The sequence below is a fragment of the Haliotis cracherodii genome, unplaced genomic scaffold, assembly GCF_022045235.1.
Source record: "Haliotis cracherodii isolate W230 unplaced genomic scaffold, xgHalCrac1.p SCAF_1, whole genome shotgun sequence".
In the NCBI taxonomy this organism is placed as follows: domain Eukaryota; kingdom Metazoa; phylum Mollusca; class Gastropoda; order Lepetellida; family Haliotidae; genus Haliotis; species Haliotis cracherodii.
The window spans coordinates 38,903,635-38,924,316 of record NW_027266264.1 but is presented as its reverse complement, the minus strand read 5'-3'; the positions used below and the strand labels follow the sequence as shown (position 1 = coordinate 38,924,316).

General features: G+C 41.3%; 1 protein-coding gene across 1 annotated transcript in view; it reads right to left on the bottom strand.

Annotated features, from left to right (window-relative positions):
* LOC139477672 (sacsin-like) overlaps nucleotides 1-20,682 on the bottom strand; it is a 90,862-nt gene that overhangs the window by 21,543 nt on the left and 48,637 nt on the right. Inside the window, exons 6-7 of the mRNA XM_071260051.1 lie at nucleotides 11,918-13,438; nucleotides 195-11,155 (exon numbers count right to left, since the gene is read on the bottom strand). Coding sequence (XP_071116152.1) covers nucleotides 195-11,155; nucleotides 11,918-13,438 — 12,482 coding nt within the window. The remainder of the gene's footprint in view (nucleotides 1-194; nucleotides 11,156-11,917; nucleotides 13,439-20,682) is intronic.

Here is a 20,682-nt window from a genome sequence, read left to right as displayed (position 1 = left end):
ATAATGTTTTTTATTTGCCTCACAAACAACACACCATCCGCTATTTCTGAACACATATCCTCAAGAACCAAGGCCATAACATCATGTGGGAAGCCACCGAAGTCCTGCCTACCAACAGGCGAAAAAAGAACACTACAAGAAACCCCTGATGTCAAAAATGCATAGAATTATAATCTAGACAATGTGTAACCTACCTGTTGACCCATGAAACAGATCCAGTTGTATGCCCTTGACAAACCCAAGGCTTCTCTACCAGCGTCCAGATCTGCCTTGGCCTGACGCAGCCACCTCCTAGCTTCTGCTGGATGAGAATCTCCTGTAGACTGATGGTATCGATAGCTGCCTCCTTCAGAGTGATATTGGTGAGAATGTTGATATTGCTCCTGATATGATCTATCTCTTGTAGTTCTCGCATGAAACTGGTGGAACCAGGAATAATCTGTAGAAGTACCTCCATCTGTTTCATCATGAATATCATCAATGCTTAGTCCCTTCTCCAGTCTTACAACATAAATACCAATATACTTGCACACCTCGTTGCAGAAATCACTTCGATCTGGATTCTTGTCAGGATGCCATTTGATATACAATCGTTTCTTCACCCTGTTCCTCTCTCTCTCACCAAGCATAGCCCAGGCTTCTCTCAAAGTGTTTCGAATCTCTCTCAAAACAACCTCCAAGGCCACTGGAGCTTCAGGGGGTGAGTCTGGTGATGCATTGCTCTTTTCAATTTGCATATCCTCTTTATCTCTGAAAAACTTGTAGAGCTGAGTGGCACATACCTCCTCTGTAGTCCCATCTTTTCCTTCAATAATGTATCTCGCTAGGAAAGGAGCATCTCCCAATGTCACAACTTTCCTTATAATCACATACACCAGGAAGACATCTCCAACGCCAGCTGCCACATCTCCAGGAAGGTCATCCACTTCATCATCGATCAGAGGGTCATACACTTCATATCCAGCATACTCCCTTTCCTTGAAATAGGAAAAACTGTTGTCTAACATGAAGTGGAATTTCTCAGGGACGATTGTACCTGGTGGTGGAAATACAGTTCTGTACAGCTGAGAAGAGGAATAATCAAAAGCAAGGATTTTGCACTTATCTAATAATTCATGTATCATCTGTGGCTCACATTTCAGCATTCTCACAAGTGTTGCAACACTTTGTCCAAGAAGGTACCCTGTTAGGGCATTGATTTCAAAGGCCAAATTGGAATAAACAGAATCTTCATCTGTAATCAGAGCTTCTGTAGAAATGTATAGGGACACTTGATTTTCCCTCTTATCAGGTACACATGTCTGGGAACATTCACTGCCTTCAACAATACTTCCGTTGTACATGATCATGGTTTCAAGATCCTCAACTTCAAACAGCTCAATATTTGACAAACTCTGTTCAAGTGTCTCACAGTCTGCTTTTGCCAGTGGTCCCAATTCCCCCAGGGTTTTCTCATGGTTGACAAGACGTACAAGTCCTGATATGAATTCTGGTGTCTGAAGCACATTCAGAACCTTAGATGAAATATCGCCTTCACATGCTGATCCAATACATGCATCTGTCAGATTTTCTTTCATGATTTCACTTAGTATTTTAGGTCTATGTTCTGGTGGAAGTAGTGAAATGGTTTGCAAAGGATTTACCACCTTAATTTCCATGTCTTTAAATCCTACAAAGAAGTTCAGTTTTAACTTTGTCACCCTTTGCCTCAACAATCTATTGTCAGAAAATACTAGTTTTGTTGACAGAGTCATGATTTTGTCATAATTTGGCAGAAACAGTGAACAGAGATCAAGACTAGTTCGAGTGTTATTACGAAGATACCTGAATAACAAGTCCATTGCAGTTTTGGCAACATGTAACTCATTTGGGTTTAATTCCTTGTTTCCAACATGGCCTTTGAGTTTCTGCAACGCACAGGCAAATGTTTTTGCTGAAGCAGTTTCTGCAGCTCCCAATTCTTGAAACACAGGGAAAAACTCACCAAAACAAAGTGGACCTGCGTAGACATAACCATCTATAACTTCATCCTTGCTAAGGCAGGTAACTACTGTATCTGCAGCTACAAAGATTTTTTCTTCTGGTAAAAATACTGTGCAGCTTGCAGTCAGTCTTCCCTTCATTATATCTGAAATTCCATGCTTTTGTAAATATTCATACACAGCTTTCATCACTTTTTTCAGTGATTCCACAATATCTTCACTTTGGATTGGTAGTTTTTTCTGCATCTTTGTCACCGAGGTGCAGATATTTAGTACATGTTGAACAACTGTGTTTGCTGGAGGTGTATCTGGTATCCCAAGCTGTGAAAGTACAATCTTCTTTTGGTCTCCATGTTCGAATTGAGATGGATCATCTTCCGTGCGGAACATTGTGCAACTGGTCCAGACACAATAGCAGTGCTGTGGTCCAAGTGATTCAGAATAGCACACTAGGGACTTTGCGGCTTGAAACTGGGGGTGGAGTTTTGTCAAGACAATTCCAGTTTCATGCTCTTTGTCTACTATATATGGCAGAAGAAATTTGATGGCCAGCACTCTATAAAGGATACCTTCGTTTATCTTGTGTGGTCTCCTACAAAGATGCTTCACAAGAATTTGAGATTTTTTTGCAACATCTTTAGAAATTCCTTCTAACCCTAATCTCTCCACTTGTTCTGCAAATGTTACAAAGTGTTCAACACTGACAACTGCTTGAAGCCCGATGAGGACAAGAAAATTATGCCAGTTATCTATGTCGTATGGATGAGGCGGGAAGGCAGAATCAGGACACATTGTGGCAAATACAACCTCTTTTCTACTGTAAAATTCTATTGCTCTGTGAAGCTTTCCATCACTTGTTTCAATGAACGGCAAATCTTTCAACTGTTTTATCAACTGCTGTTGCTCAACACTGTAGTTTTCAGATTTCTTAAGTAGGTTTTCTTTGATGAATTTGAGATGGACAGGTTTAACACTGCTTGGAAAGTGATGGAAGCCTGGTATCAATAAATCAGAGTACACTTGTGTCAGTGTCAGTGTTGGTACACTCATGTACTTGAACAGCTCATTTAGCATTTCATTGTACTTGATGAGAGTTCTCCCAGTTAGTGCACTCCAGTGGTCCAGGCCTTCCTTAGGTAGCATGGATGAGGATTTCACTGCATACACATCCACCACTACTGGAACCAGTTTACTTGTCACTGTAGGGAAAAATGGCAGACTCTTTAACCTTGCCATTGGGTTGGGAAAGTTTTGTGATTGGTTCAAACTGTCTAAATTCTTACAAAAATAGTACAAGAATGACTCTGCTTCCATTTCTGAAACTGATTCACATTCTGAAAAGTGCACTGTGGAGAGAGCAAAGAGAACTGCATCAGGATTTTTCCAGTTTGCCACCAATTTTTGACAAAGTTCAGCAGCTTCAAGCAACTTCTCACCATAAAACATCAATTGATCAAAATGATTAATTTTCATTTTTCGCAATGCTTCAGCGCATGTCCTATCTGTGATACTGTTCAGGTCAATAAGTTTAGAGGAATCTTTGATGGTGTAGAGAAAGAACCTCAAGTTCTCACTTGTTGAAGGCAATAAACACCACAGTGATATTGGTTCCAACTGATTTCTTAACCATCCTTCACTTTGTTTGTTTTCTGAACTTTTACTGACCTCTTCTTTTAGGTATTTCCATAATTGAGCTATCCAATGACGTGAGGGAAAATCAGGATTCTGTTCCCATGGTATCCACGATTTGCAAGAAAATATTTCGGGAACCAGGATGTCTGGAAGCATTGAGGCAAATGTTCCAATCTGCATTTCCTTCAGAGAAGATGATTGTGTGGCATGTTTCAAATAGAATTTTGCTATTTCAGGATGAAGTGCAACATCGGGTATAGATGTTAGTAAGTCAGCAAAATGTGTCACAATCAGTGGTTCACTGCTACAGAACACTCCCACCTTCGTTGAGATTGTCATTGCTAGAGGAAGACCACTGATTTCTGAGGCAAAAGAATCTGCTCTTTCGATGAACCCAGTTAGCAGTTTCACAGTCGATACTGATTTATATGGTGTTTCATCTACCCTTCTTGGCAAAATTCCGAGTGTGCATTTATCATGGCTTTCATCAGCATGTGATTTCAAAAAGTGCAGCGCTTGCTCGGGTGTTACACAGCTAACTTTGTCTGACTGTTCAGCTTCTTGAAAATGAACATAGATTCGATATGGGGCTTCAATGACCTTCATGTTGAGATCCCGCAAAATTTCACTTAGTTGTTGGGTGTTTCTCCTTGCTGCTGCCAGTTCTCTTTCATATTTCTCCTGGGATGCTGCTGGAGAATGTGACTGTCTAAAGATATGTGACCTGTCAATCTCGTAGTAAGACTCCAAGTTATTAAAATATCCTGCAAACCCCACATGTTTAGTTACCGGTACCCACATCACACTAGCTTTAATTTCACCTGTTCTGCCTTTATGATAATCACAGAATTTCCCATCTACTGGGTTTATAACACCAAATAAATCACTCTGTCTTTCTACAATGTTTGTGTAGAAACTCATGGACATAGACTTCCAGAAAATATCTGTTGCTTCTGAGATATCTGGTAAAAACAGATAATAATCATTCAGATTTTGTTGAAGATCCTTTACTTTAAGTTCTTGTGTGCAGTACATCTTAGTTTTCATTGTTTCCATTGCTGATAGATATGCTGGAATGACTATAGCCTCCACGATGTGTTTGTTCCAGTCAGACCTATAGTCTTGTGCCCCATTCCACAGGTTCCTTCTTGCTTCATGGTCCAGAGCAAAGTGGCCATTCACATGTACAGGTAAGCCAGTTGACACTGGTAGAGGTAGAATACAAAATGCTTTTCCTTCAATAGTTGATCTGGAATGGGCTGATTTAGGTGGTATCGGCACTGCAATGCCTCCTCTTGGAAGAAGACCAATGTCACCTCTTGCCCAGGATGAAGAGACAGAGACAGGAATATCTTTGTCACTGATGAATCCACTTTGATGAACAACTAGCCATTGCTGCTCCTTGCCTGCAGAATCTTCTACCTGGAGTGAAAGCTTCACTTCCTTGGGTGATAATCCAGGAAGCCAAATTTGACCATCCTTTTTGTTTTCTTCAGCTTGACTTTTTATGTCTTCCATAAATTTCTTTTGGTTTTGTGCATCTGTTTCTGTCATTTTCAATTGAACTGAATATTCACTTGACAATTCTCCATCTGCTGATATGCTTGCAATCACTATTTTTTTCACATTGTGAAGAAATAGAAGTGAATGAAACATATCTTTTTTGAACTCCTCTAGAAGATTTTTTATCATGTCTGTTGTTATTTCCTTCTTTGAAATTAAAGAATCCTCAGCCATAGCTTCAGTTCTCAGAGGAAAGCGGAAGATTGTCCCTTTTTCTTGTAGTGGGACACATCCTTCAAGATATCCTTCAAAAACATCTTTATACTTCACTCTTAATTTATCTAGATCTTTTATTTTCACACCTGGATTTTTGGATGTGGCCCATGGAACATACTTGACATGTGGATCCAGGGCGCAGATAGTTTTGCCTGTTTCAGGACCAACTGTCATGAAGGAAGGTACATCAGTCAGGTGGTAAACTGCATTGAAACCAACCCCATACTGCCCTGTTTTCAATGGGTCATCCCCTTTACTACCTTCTCCAAGAAGCTTAATGCCAGAAAAATCTTTATCTGTAAAAAAGCTGTCATTGTAGACACACAGGGCAGGACCCTGTAGAGATGGCCAATTTTCACCAAATACCTGCATTGTTGGGAGAGATCTAAAATCTTTGATGAACATCAGTACTGTGGCATCAGCATCATCAGCATTCTGTAGCAACTCCTTCATTATAGAATTGTCACAGGGGTAGCCAGATAGGATTCGCCTTATTCTTGAAGTGAGTTTTTCACTTTGCCCAAAAGATTCAATTGACGAAATATGGTCACTGAGGTCAGCCTCTCTTTTACCCTTCACTCCAAACCATTTTGCTGCCATTGGATGTATTTTAGGGTTAAGAAACTTCATGGAATCATCTTCATCAACCCAATCACAGTCATCAAAGCAAAGTGATGATGCCTTGCATAGAAAACCATGTCTGTCTGGAAGCATTATGTCTGGTATATCACTTTGATCACAGCAATCTGGTAAAATGTCAATCAAAACATTCATCAGTCTCTCAATACAAGTCAGATTTTCATTTGACAGCTTCTCCTGGACAGTATCATCAGAGATAGATCGAACAACATGTAAAATGTCCGGCACATCAAAGTTCTTTTTCACTCCTAAAACTTCAAATAACTGTCTAAATATCTTATGAGTTGTGTTAACTTGATACAGATGAGGGGACAGATCCTGGGACAACTGAAAGGCAACCTGATGAGGTCTCACCATTTGTTCTCCAACCAATATGACACACTCCTTTCTCAGTGTTTCCAATGTTGTGTCTCTGTGTTTGATATTATCTGCACTTTCTGTTTCTTCACAGCAACGTTGCAAGTAAGTATATATGTCAAAACACATGTCACTTAATTTCTTGAGCAATGATGGGCATTTTGTACTGTTGAACTTCTCAGCAACATTTAACAGTTGTCTTGCTGCTACATCAACATCAATTTTATCTTTGTGCTGGAGTCCAAGCAGAGCTAACACATCCTTTTCATGTTTCAAGGAGTCACGGTAACTGCAATCAATGACAAGTTCTGAACAGCCCACCAAATTCAAAACCTTGCTGACAAACATTTCACTTGCTTTAGCAAAGACCTGGTTTGGAATTTCATCTGCTTTCCATGACAATGGCCATGTTTCAGGGTGCTGCATAATAGGCAAGAAGGGAATTTCTTTCAGCTTTTGTATTGCTTCATCTGGGTACTTGGTGATACGCTGCTTCTTTGATAACTCTCTACTGGAATAATCAGTCCATGAAATGTAGTCAACTATCTTCCAGCATCTTTTCACTGCATCTTGTGGTTGTATCTGGTGAAGACTAGCCACTGACTGAGCTCTCTCAAGCAGAGACTCACCTGGGAGATCATCCCTTACCATTCCTAGTTCACAGAGTTTTACTAATAGATGTGGCTCGGCGAAACCTTGCAAACTAGTTCCAGTTGGAAAACATCCATCTCCATCCAAAAACATGACAGCACACTGTCCATGTGGGTGCACAAGTTGCCTCGGTAGTTTGAGCACACCATGCGGACGTGATGGAATACACATTGTTGATTTGATCAGGTCATAGATATTAGAATCTTCTGAGTTCAAAGCAAATATTGTTAGTTTATCCCTGTCTTCTGTTGTCCAATACACATCACTAACGTTTGGGAAGAAAACAGTTGAAAAAAAATCAAAAGTTGATATACATCTGGATCCTAAAATATTCGAGAGATCTGAAGCTTTGAAGCTTTCTAAAATTCTGCTTGGGATATCAACTACATCTTCATCTGAACTATTCCAGAAGTGCACAGCTGCTTTGAATGCTATGTTCCCTGCAACTGCATCAGAGTGAAGCTTGGGGTCAAGAAATCTGATTCTGTGAAAACTTGTTCTCTTGACTATGTCATTATGAGAGAAAAGAAACACCTGCTCATCTTCCTGAGCAACTACTTTGTAGAAACTTCTCACCATGGGCTCTTCAGTTTGAAATGTATGTGGCCATAGCTGATAGAAAGATGATATATGAGATGTGAGGTCAACTGGCATCTCAACTAGTGCAGACACATACGATCTGCAAACTGCATCCTGATTCAATGCATGGTTCCAATCAGCTTCATGGAGCACCTTGTCGTCGTCAGTCTTAGTACATAGCTGTCTTCTGTCTGATGTTAGAGCAAATGTTGCATTGATGTGGACTGGAAATGGAATATGCACTGGTAACGGCAAAAAACAGAAATAATGTCCTTGTCTGTAGAATCCTGCTGGGCATTCATTCATCTCATAAACTCCATTTCTTCCATCTTCCACCTTCAGTGGCAGGGCAACAGCTGCTAATGGGAGCAATCCTTTCAGTTTTCCAGACCGAGCAAAGCTTTCAGACTCTCTCTGACCTGTAACCCACATAATGAGCCATGGAATAATGTTCACACTGGCCACACACTTGAGCTTCCTTGTCATACCAGCATCCAATGTTTGGAGATGGATGTCAGTTCTCTCTCTGATCTTGAGACCCACACCAGTTTGTTTTTTCCACTCCTCTGCTGCATATGATAGGACACTGTGTCCAGTCAATGATGAGCCAAAAGGGGACAGGACTGTTTGGTTTTGAACTGCTCTCTTCACATGGAGAAGTAGTTCAGGATGCTTTGGGTCTCCATTGGGTGGTAGATGATAAAACTTGACAGATGAGACATTCTGTGTGAAAAGAAGAAGATTTCCAGAACTTTCTGCAAACTTTTTGAAAAATTCCCCCATCTCATGTGCTGAATATGACAAGTCCTTTATTTCACTTACTAATGCTTGATCTTGTGTTCTCAATGGGAACCTAAATAGTGTGCCATTACATATTGCCTCACCGGGTGTTTGTCTTCTGAACTGGCAACCAAATATCCCCTCGAATGGCTTGAACTGGCCACTCATTTTTCTTAACATTCTACGGTTTTTGACACTCTTCAAGTTGGCTCTCAATCCAGGTTTCCCCAAATGCTTCTTTTGTGGGTCAAAAATCACCATATTGTTCTCGCTGATGAAACTTGGGACATCTGTTAGATTGTAAACAGAGTTGAATCCTAATCCAAACTTGCCTACTTTGGTTGTGTCCTCTTCTTTTGTTGCTCCACTGAGTTTCTTTATGTTATTAAAGTCACTCTCTTTGAAGCTTGAATTATTATAGGCCCAAAATGCAGGGCCCTGAAGTGCAGCCATATTCTCATTCATAAGAGATGTTCTTGAATCTTGATTCTGTCTCTCATCATGCATGAAGCAAACTTCTGTAGCCCCAGCATCATCTGCATTCTGTATCAATTCCTTTGGGACTGAAAACCCATCAGTGTATTCCCGAAGCAAATTCTTAAGTCTGCGAGGCAAGGGTTCTGACTGATGATACTCCATATCAAAGTCATCAGTGTCGTCCATTACACGCTCAGTCAAGGAACAAACACCAAGCTGTTGTGCTGTATTCTCAGATATGTTGGGATGGACAAAGAATATTTCATCATCATCATCCTCTGTTTCATCAGAAGTCTGATCCTTGAGCCAATCTGCATTGCAGTAGGTACACTGTCCTGCTGGAAGCAGGCAGAGGAGCTCATCACTTTTCTGATGGACTGGAAGGTATACTGTGTCAGGCAGTGGTTGGAACTTTTTCACTTCATTTAGTATCTGCAGAATAAGTTTCAAGTCATTCTGTACATCAATTGGTCTCTTTGTGCTAGAAGTTTTAAAGCCATCATGCTTTTCTTTTATTTCTTCCAGGACACCAGTTAACACGTGAGGTGTCTGACTCGGGTGGCACCCACAGTCTTGAAATAATGAACTCCAGTCACCCAGCAGAGATGGCAGAGGATATCTGTATGGTTTCAGATCCAAGTCAGTGAACCCCGGTATGTAGACTGATTTAGGATACTGGAATCCTTCTTCTATTCCTACCCAGACAGATCGTGTAGATGCCATCATCTCCTGGTCTGTGTTTGACAAACTCTGGGAGTGTAGGAAGATGTAAATGCTATTCAACAATTCTATGAAGTGGTTATGTTCTCTACTTGTGTAGACGCTTCCCATATTTTTCAGATGCTGTATTACTTCATATGTTTCAGGATGTCTGCTCAGTCCCCAAAAATGCTGAACAGTTTCAGGCATGGCACTTGCAACAGGACTAACAGATCCAATAACAGATGAATATTTGGAACTGTACACATCATTTGAACACAAAAGGGCACCACTTGAATCTCCTTTCCATGTCAAAGAAGGTGGATATGTGGCTGGTTTTCGCTGCATACATGGAATGCACTTTCGCACTTTAAGGTCAGAAAGCAACCCTTTAGAGAATCGCTTCAAGTTCCTTTCTAGGCAGTCAATCAGTGCTGATGCTTTCAACTTTGCATCAGAATTCATACCAGTGTGAACCAATTCTTCTATTTTCTTTGCAGATGTCACAATGTCACTTTCTGAAATTTCTTTCTCTGTTTTAAGACCAATAATCTTGAGACCTTTCTTCAGTGTTTCTGTCCTTGTATGTCGCTGGTGTGGGAATTTGTCCTCTTTAGAAAACAGCTTTCTAAGGAAATCATTTTCATGGCTAAAGAGATCACACGCTCTCAAGCCAACACACCCACCTCTAGATGACAAAAAATCAATCTCTGAAACAACCTCTTTTGTGTTTTCCAAGATGGTTGAACGACTTTCCATAAGAAACTCTATAAAATCTGTGATTTGATTATCTGTATATAAATATTTTCTTTGCAACATCATGCTAAGAATCTGCTGACAGACATTAAGAAGAGGTTCTTGTGATACACCTAGCTTCTGTGCAAGGCTCTTCACTGTATGAGATGAACACTGCATGTATCTCTCTGGATATGGTACTGGTATGTTTTCATCCGGTGCAAGAGTCAACTGAGATTCCACAGCACAGTCACTGTTGTCTGTAGTAGGAAATATTGCCAACTTCTTCAACACCACCATGGTCTTGTGTGATATCTGACAGTGGCCCATGTAGTCCACCAAGGCCTTTCTTTCCTGTCTCTGGGCCCAGGCGTTGAATCTCTGTACAGCTGTGTGTAGGCTAGTGTGTTCACAAACTTTCTCAAAGGCTCTCATAACACCAGCTTGTGTTGGGTATTGGATCACCTTCCCAAGGACATGTGGATTCTGAAGAACAAAGTCAGGCACATGCTTTAGATAGATAATATCTAACTTCTGCAGTGCACTACCGACATTTGATGGCAGTGATTCCATGTTGCTGATGGACTGAGCTATGAACACATTATCAAAGCAGTGTAGTTTTCCTCTCCCACAGATGTCAACATCAGGCAAGATCTGGAGTTCTCTGAATGTGGACTGAACATTGAGCCCATGCCCTGTAATATAGTTCCACACTTGTTTCAGCCAGCTGAGGTTCAAATACTGTGAAGGAAGCTCAGCATTACCTCCAGGAAAATGCAGGAGTAGACATTTGCGTAGTACCTCTGGAAACATGCCTGGAGTCATCAGTGACAGCCCAAGGACCCCTATAAGAAAGCATAACAGATTAATGGTAAATATTCTATTCACAAATTTTATTTTTCCATTTAAGTTCATCATGACAAATTAATTATTTATCTCTCAGAAATATTCACTGTGAATTAAGTTGTTTTGGTATTATTTACATTCAAAATGAATACAATTATTATTGACAGATTCATTATTTTGAAACTATTCATTCAGGATCTGCACAATCTGGAAACCAGTGAAAAGGAACTATCAAAAGGCACCAGTTCACCACTAGACCTATCTATGTGCCAAGTATGGTTAAGAAATATGGTATGGTTTTCAAGGTCTGCTCCGGAAACGTGGACTACCGCCATTTTCAGTCTAAATCAAAGTCGGTGCCATGGAAACTCGAAAAATAATTTTCTTTTAAATCCCAAACTATCAAAAGGCACCAGTTCACCACTAGACCTATCTCTGTGCCAAGTATGGTTAAGAAATATGGTACGGTTTTCAAGATCTGCTCCAGAAACGTGGACTACCGCCATTTTCAGTCTAAATCAAAGTCATTGCCATGGAAACTCAAAAAATAACTTTTTTAAAAATCCCAAACTATCAAAAGGCACCAGTTCACCACTAGAGCTATCTATGTGCCAAGTTTGGTGAAGAAATATGGTACGGTTTTCAAGATCTGCTCCGGAAAACGAAATGTGACGGCCGGATGGAAGGACGAAAGGACGGCCGGACGGAAGGACGGCACCCATAATAATAATAGGCTTAAATATATACTCAGCTACACCTACCATCAGATGCTCGCCTCTTCAGGAGTTGGTGTAAATCGCTAGGGAGGCATGTTGAAGCGAACTGATGATTAAGACATGGAAAGAGTTCAACTTCAACTGGGTTGTCACAAAACACTGTATCACATGTCCCAAATTGTGCAAAGTTTCCATCAGCAACTGGTAGCAGATAAAGGCCATTCAGAAGCTCATACTGATCTGACTCGAGGAGATGTTGTACAAGAGCGAGCTTCTTCTGTCTTGGAAGGGATGTATAATTATCATCTGATCTCAGTGTTTCGCAGATAGTTTTAGCTGTGACAAAGTTTGTCTCTCTGCTAAAATGAGTTTGTAAAGCCCTCGATAGTGCTGATGGTACTGGTACAAAGTTCCTGTTGTACAAAGTAAATATATCAGCAATCAATGACCTAATCTCACTGTCCTCATCCACCAGGAAGCCTTGCTGCAGGTTTATCCACATCCCATTGTTGATAGGAGTAAACAGGAATGGTATACTGCGGTACAGCTGGTCATGGAACAGGGAGAGAAGTGGCCTCCAGTTAACATCAACATCAACAACTGCTGGTATCATTCTATAAACATCCTGCCTCATTTTGTCTGAATTTCCATTTTCAGTAGAGTATTTAATAACATGTCTCAGTAAGTTACAATACACCTCTGGCAGCACTTCACTCACAAGACACTTGTTCCACTCAATAGCCTTGTCTGTATGGGACTGATTCTGCAGTTGATCTGCTGTTGGCCACTTGACATGTCTCCGGTTCTGACTCAAGGCAAAGAAGCCATTCACATGAACCTGCAGCCCTGTGGGACTGTGACTCTCCAGGGGAAGAGGGAGGAAACAGAACACATGACCTTCACATGTTTTACCTACAGGAACAGCCAGACCCACATAGGGGGAGTAGGAAAGACTGGAATCACTGCACAGTTGTCTGAACTGATCACTCATGTCTCCTCCTTTGTAAAAGTTTATCACAATCCAATCCTGGGCCGATTTATCCCTTGCAACATCCTGCATTTCGACAGTCAAGTTAAGCTTGCTCTCTATTGATGATGGTGGTATTCTTCCATTTAACTGCTTCACTTCACTGATGAACCGGAGTTTCTGTTGCCTGACCAGCTGGAGACAGGCAGGGGACAGTTGAAGAGTGAAGTCAATGTTCACAGTTTCTGACAGTCTCTGGTACAACTGTATCTTCTCCATGGTCTTCAGAAACAAGAGGGTAATGGAAGCTTCTGTTTTGAAGGCCTGAAAGAGATCTGTCACCTTCTTCTCATTGTAACAGTTGTCTGACAGATCTGACGTCTTAACTCTGAGGGGGAACCAAAAGATAGTTCCTTTGTAATAACCTCTTTCAGCTACATCAGCTGTGAAGCCGAACGTCCCACTTAGGATCTGTAGGATGGTCTGCGTGGTCTCTCTAGGAAGACTGCAGAGTTTCTTCTTGTAGCAGACTCTGTCCAGATTCTTCACATGGGGGTTGATGAATAACACAGTGTCCCCACTTAGGATACAGGGGAAATCTGAAAATAGACGACAATAACAATAATTGTAGAATTCAGTGTCGCCATGGTGTTGATATTCACCCATATTTGTAGTCAACTAACACTGGCACATCAGGGAATGACAATTTTATCTTATTTACAATAACAGGCACAATAAATAATTGATTTTGGGATGCTAGGCAATATGTGAGTGATTCTATAAAAGAACTGACTGCTTTAATGACTGCCACCAAACGTAAGTTAAGGTACATGAAAATATCAAATAGACTATACCTGTACAACTGGATGATGGGGCTGTCCACCTGTACAAAACTTTAACGAGAGCAGTAGATACTGTGAGTGAGTGAGGTTTTACGCAGCTTTTAGCAATATTCCAGCAATATCATGGCTGGGGACACCAAAAATGAGCTTCACACATTGTACCCATGTCGGGAATCAAACCCAGTGTAAGGTGCCAAAATCTACCCTCCTTTCCCAGAATATACCCCGGGGTAGATTATGGGGACTTCCCAGAATCTACCCCCCTTTCCCAGAATCTACCCCGGGGTATAATCTGGGAGCTCCTCCCAGAATCTACCCCGGGTTATAGCTATAATCTAGGAGCTCCAAGAATCTACTGCAGCCCTATTTGATTTAAGCATTTTTATTTCATGAATGTACTTGAAGTTTTCTTTTGGGGTATGCATCTAACTCAGTCGTGATCTCTCCTGGTCGCTTGCCTGATGATCAGTCAGTATTCATGGCTGAATTGGAGGCAATTCATCATGCACTCAAACTCATACCGGAACTTCCGGAAGCAAAGGCAGTCGTCCTATCAGACTCGCTAAGTGCACTTCAAGCCATCAGTGGCAGAAACTCAAACTCCAGGCCAAACACAGTCAACAATATTCTATACGAATATACAAAACTATCAGACCAAGGGCAACAGGTGGAGCTGTGTTGGATCCCCTCTCACATAGATATTCATGGAAATGAAAAAGCAGACTCACTGGCGAACTAGCTCTAGACAATGCGGATATACAGCCTATTCCTTTTAGTAAACTAGAGATAAAAAGCAAAATCAAAGCCTCCATAGCAGAAAGATGGCAAGCCCAATGGGACACAAGTAAGATCGGGAGATGGCTATACAAAATTCCACCCAAGGTCCAACAAAAGCCAAACTCATACTCAAATGAAAGGAAAATTTAAATTGCTATCTCACTCCTCAGACTCGGTCCAAAAAGCTTCATGTTTCCAGAAGAACCATATTTCAAAAAATGTTTTTGAAGTACATATGAGTAAAAACTCCTTATCTCTGCAATAGCTAATGTGCACAAACACGGCATTGTTCTGGAGCTCTTAGTTTGTGACATCGCTCATCATTGATCTGGTTTGTTGTATAGCAATGTAGCAATTAATGTAACAATGAGGGCAGGCACTTTTTCTCTGACATGAAAGAACAAGCAACAGAGTTGAGCAAGTTTGGGGTCAACAATATCCACATGGATCAACAATGTTATCATGGGACAAGATATTTTCATGTTATCATGGGACGACAAGTGACAATCAGTAGCCAAGCCCGAGCACGCATTGCACGTGCGTTACATAACAACGTTTTCCGAACCACTGATAACATTACATGAACGACTTCTGTTTACCATCAGAATTTATCAAACAAAACCTAATATTTTACACTTTTCCCCCTTAAAAATATACAAAAAAAACGTAACCTGAAATAATAGTACGATCTTACTGCCTTTTAATAAGCAAAGTATCCAAATCATTGTTTATCGTTGAAACACAAATGTCACACTGACCAAAAATGTGGTCAGTAGGTCAATACCTCAATCCAGTGTCAACACATGAATACACTTAACGAGGTCACTATGACAGGAATGTTACAAGGTCTGTGACCCAGGTATTTAAGATCCCAGCAGTGTTAATGTGACACTAACAGTTCAATAAGACAGTCTATCTGGTTTCTTCCTCTTCCTAACAGGATATCTTCGAGTCGCTGTTTCTGTCACAGGTACAATTTCAGTCTCTGGGGGCCTTGTCCCAGGTGGAACACTCTCCACCCCGATTTCCCCAGGAAATGACCCCTAGGTACTTTCAACTGGAATCTTCTCTACCCCAGATTATGTCCTCAGTAGTGTATGTTACTGATAGATCAGGCGTACCTGGCATAGTTATCAGTTGATGAACATGGCGCTTCCACTCAAAGTTCTCTACCTGAACCTTGTAAGTCACAGGACCTAATGCTTTTAGTACAACCCCCTGGAGCCATTGTTCGGTACGACCCCTGTAGTCTCTCACCAGGACTGGATCGCCAACTTCAAAATGCCTCACAGCATCCACTTTCGGAGACACTTTTCTTTGAACTGAAGAAGCAAGATCTGGTCTCAGTAAGTCGAGTCGAGTATGAATACGCCTCCCCATGAACAGTTCTGCAGGGGTCGTTTTCGTTGTACTGTGAGGTGTGGTTCTTTAGGACAGCAGAAATCTGCACAGTCGCTGTTGAAGAGTAGACGTAGATGCCCTCATGGATTTTATAGTAGTCTTAAACGTTCTGACGAATCGTTCTGCCTCACCATTAGAGCTTGGGTGGTACGTCGAGGACAGAATATGTTTAACTCCATTTTTCTTCAGAAATGTCTTGAACTCGTGAGAGGTAAACTGAGGTCCATTGTCAGAGATTAGATGATCGGGAAGGCCATAAGAAGAAAAGAGCTTTCTCAAAACATTTATGGTACTTATTGTTGATTTCATCTGAACTACTTCAGGCCATTTGGACATAGCATCCACCACAATAGGAAAGTTCTCACCCATAAAGGGGCCAGCAAAGTATACGTGAATCCGTTGATAAGGACGGGAAGGCCAGATCCAGGGATTCTGTCTGGTTGTAGGTGGGACCGGTTGTACACTTTGACAAGATGCACAGTTTCTAACTAGCTGCTCTATGTCTGTATCCAAATTAGGCCACCACATTGTTTTCATTGATAAAACTTGAATCTTTCAGCGATAACTAATGGTTTGGGATTCACATGGCTTTTAACGACATCAACCAATTCTGCATATGGCTTGTCAGCGGGTTTTGCCGCTGAGACTAAAGGGAGTAGGTTTCCTTACCTACTACGGTAAGCAATATTGCTTTCCTCTTCCCGGCATCTTCAACATCATTAGCGACGAAATACTGATTAAGTCTTTCAATATACTCAATCCAGTCTGCATTTCCATTCGACCATATGTCGAGGACACCATTTTAAACAGCACAGCGCACACTACAACAAGCGCTATCAGTCCCATTAACACAGAGCGAATGTTTGCCACCAACTTACAGATTGGTCTTCTTGGTACCACACATGTAGAATCAAACAAAACCTAATATTTTACAAATTGCTTCCATTTATTTGTATGTTTTACAATAACCCATCTCATTTATTCTTAATGGAATGTAAGAATGTGATGACAACTGCAGCAACATTCAGATGAACTCATCATAAGTATAACCCCTAACCAATAAAGTTAAGGGCAGCATCTCGATCTGTATTATCATGGTATTCTGAATATGGCCAACCCTTATTCTGAAAACAGAACAGGCAGGCCTAATGAAAGCATTTTGGTGCCCTTTACATATTGTTTTGCATTATCATTTAGACATAGTACTACAACTGCGACAGTGAAGTGCACGACAATATAGCTTTACGCATCAAAGCAACTGTACATGGAGGATAAATATGCATTGGACATATTTTTTTTTTTTTAGGATATTTTCTGAATAGAAGTTATGTTTATCTAAATGTATAGATTCGTACAAAATGCTTGGACTGTGTAAGATGTGACGATGTGGTTGGCCACAAGGAACTCTGGGTAGGAGAGTGATTGGCTTCATACGGCCGAGGCATGTTTACATTGTAATCTAGGCTTTGATAAACACTGGCTTCTAATATAATCTAGCTAGCAATTAGTATTTTGTAGCTCATCCATAAGAAAATCACACATGCTTTCTCTTCAATTTGCCTCTAATAAAATATATGAAGCCAGTTTACTGCACCCAGCGCTTGCGTTGTCGGCTTCACTGTGCATAGCTCGCTTGTTTTGGTTTGAGAATTGAATTGGGCATGTGACATCACACTTGGAAATTATTTTATGCATGATTTAAAAACACACAGAACCATTGACATATAGTCCCTTTAATTATACGTTTACAATGAAATACATTATAGGTATACAATGGAATCAACCTTAAACCCAACTACTCAACAAACACAAACACAAAATAATGTCAATCTGAATATCAACTTTTTATTATCTTGGTGATGACAGTGTCTAATAGAACAAAAGTTTCCAAAAATAAGTGATGCTACAAACACCTTCATCAATGTAAAACATAGCATTGGCTCTTCTGTGAGCTATTCAAATAACATCAAGGGCGCAAATCGATAATAACATCTCATTAAAAATCCTTACGTATTCCACAATATCAATTTGGGGTTTCAGCTTGACATGACAAGATCAAGGAAATCAAAATACGAGGGTAGACTAATAAGTTGTGAGCCTCACACAGAAACCTGCTGTTGTGGACATAACATGATGTCACCGAAGTATGTCCATAAATACTTAAGTAAATTAATCAAATGTTGTCTAGGGATGACAAATCTGAAAAATCAGCAAGGGTCTGTGACCTTTGGAAAAATGGACAAACTTTGGGAACATAAGGTGGTAGAGTACTTGCAGAAAACTGTAAATTTTACAATAAATTGTATATTAATAATACTTATCCTATCTCACACTATACATTTCTCCTTTTTTATCCTAAGTGGAAAAGTGCTAAAACAAAGGTTTCCAGCTTCTGAAAAACAATTCACCCGAACACAACAGACTGGGTCATGCACGCTCTTAATATCGGTTGACCTACACATGCTGAACATGTGGTTTCCGCAGCCAACTCATTCTCTTTCTAGAGCTTATCGGCTAGAGGAATTGTAATGTGGGGATAGACGGGTAGGCATATAGCATGTGAGATAGGATAAGTATAAAAAATATACAATTTATTGTAAAATTGACACATTTTAAAACTTATCCTTTCTCCCACTATGCATTATCACACAGCTGGAAGATGAGCCGCAACTCTGTAGCCTAGAAAGACAAGAACCAAAGGATATACACAAGGAAGCTGTGACGTTGTGACGTTGTGACGTGGATACTGAACTGAGGAAAACACATTAAGTCGGGTACAATACGTGTATAAACATGTTCATATGTGAATGAGCATAATTGTAAAGCTGAACAATACAGTGTACGACTTATAACTGATTCGGAATGTATATAGCCAATCGATTCTACAAGATAGGAGTGTCACTATCTCTCATGGACGATAGGACCAACCAGCGTTTTACATCTATTTTTATGCTTTGCTGAAACCCTCAATCACTGTATTGGCAAAAAATATATGATCAACTCAAACCACTCGTGTCACAGTTTATTACATCAAAGAAGAGAAGGAACGGGATCGTGTACACATTTCACCCTATCTGCACTTGTGTCCTGGAGGTCTGTTGTGCGGGAACCAAAGGCCCAAATTTGTGCAGACCTTGGACGTCAGTCACAGAGATGTCCTTTCATAATTGCAGCCAAAGTACAATTACTGTGAAAAGCCATAATAGAGGCAACAGCATGAGTTTACTGCGGGTTGGAAGCAACTGGAGCAGGGAGGCCAACAAAGGTATTTGCTAAGAGAAAGGCCAAACGAATTCAAAACAAAATGGTAGTATGGGACCTCTCCGTTACTGCTGAGAGCGGGATAAAAAGCCTCTTCCTGGAACGTTGAAGAGGTTTCGTCACATCAAGATAGATCTGAAGAGCATGTACAGGACACAAAGATACGTCTTCGTTATCCTCCGTCAAAGGCAGAATAGTAAATGACCAATCAGGTTGTCTGTTAATTTGATTTTAGCGATGAAATCCCATCTTAAGCCAAGGGAAACTTTCCCATGCAGAATACGTTGAAAATAATTACATTTAGTACTAACTACTAAATGACTTTATCGCGCGTATCCAAACCATGGGCTAATTACGTCTGTAACCCAATCACCCCTCGTAACTCAATCACCCCCGGGTCACCACTCGGCACCGTGCCTGGGGAATAATCCCGCGCAAGCATCATCCCGTCCTTTGTTAGTCCGCCATTCGCGAACAGCCCTTCCCCAAGTACACACGTGTGTCACTGTATCTAATCGCTTTCGCTTTGTACGTTTCCTTTGTACCCAGTCACGACCGTTTCGCCGATTACGCTTTGAATACCATCTATTCCAACACTCGCCGTATCGCATTTACACAATCGCGACCGTTTCGCCGATTACGCTTTGAATACCACCTATTTCAGCACTCGCCATATCGCATTTATTCTGTTCTACTCCCGAGCTTCACCCTCGGGACAATTTTTTACGCTTGTGGAATACCAACTCACCACCTCGACCTTTCGTGATGCCTCCCAAGAGAAGAGCAGCCGTCAACCACAAGCTTGTGAGGGGAGCCAAGCAGGCCAGGACAACCAGAAGACAAACCCCCGGAGTACACATTCGGCAGGAGGCAACAGCTGATGGTGAGTCTGCCAATTACGGAAATATCGAAGGTGGCAACAGAATTAACGTGCAATCGGCGCAGCTTGTAAATGCCGTGCAGGCTGCCAACTCGGCTACCCAGGTAAACGAGCAACTGGAAAAAATACTCCCTTTCCCTTTCAATACGGGGATTCCCTTTCCTTCCGTGCGGATGGAATAGACGCGCACATCAAACAACAGGTGAGGGAAAAAATCTGGCGTGGCGAGTATGTCGACCTCGGCACAATCCTACCAAACACCGAGGGAAGTCACGAGGACGGTACGATTACCATGGCGTACGACTCCTCAGGTAAGGTAATTTTTAAACCAATAAAGCAGCAACCAAAGCGCCTGTCCCTGGCAAGCTGGACTTCAGCTTTCCACATTTTCATGTGTATATATGTTAGTAGGCACTCCGAGGTCCGCACAACCCAGGGGTTGCTGTCCTATATGGAAACCATAAGAACGGCGGCACTTCGATTTGGGGGGGATGCCTGGTCAACCTACGACCAACAATTCTGACACAGAATGTCAAGGGACCCCTCACGACGCTGGGACAACATCGACGGGGAGTTGTGGCTGAAGTACATGGTAACACAGCCAGTACTACAACCAGAATCAGGCGGACGGGGAGCAATGACATGCGTACAGGGGGACATCGCCTGTCAGGTATGCTGGGAT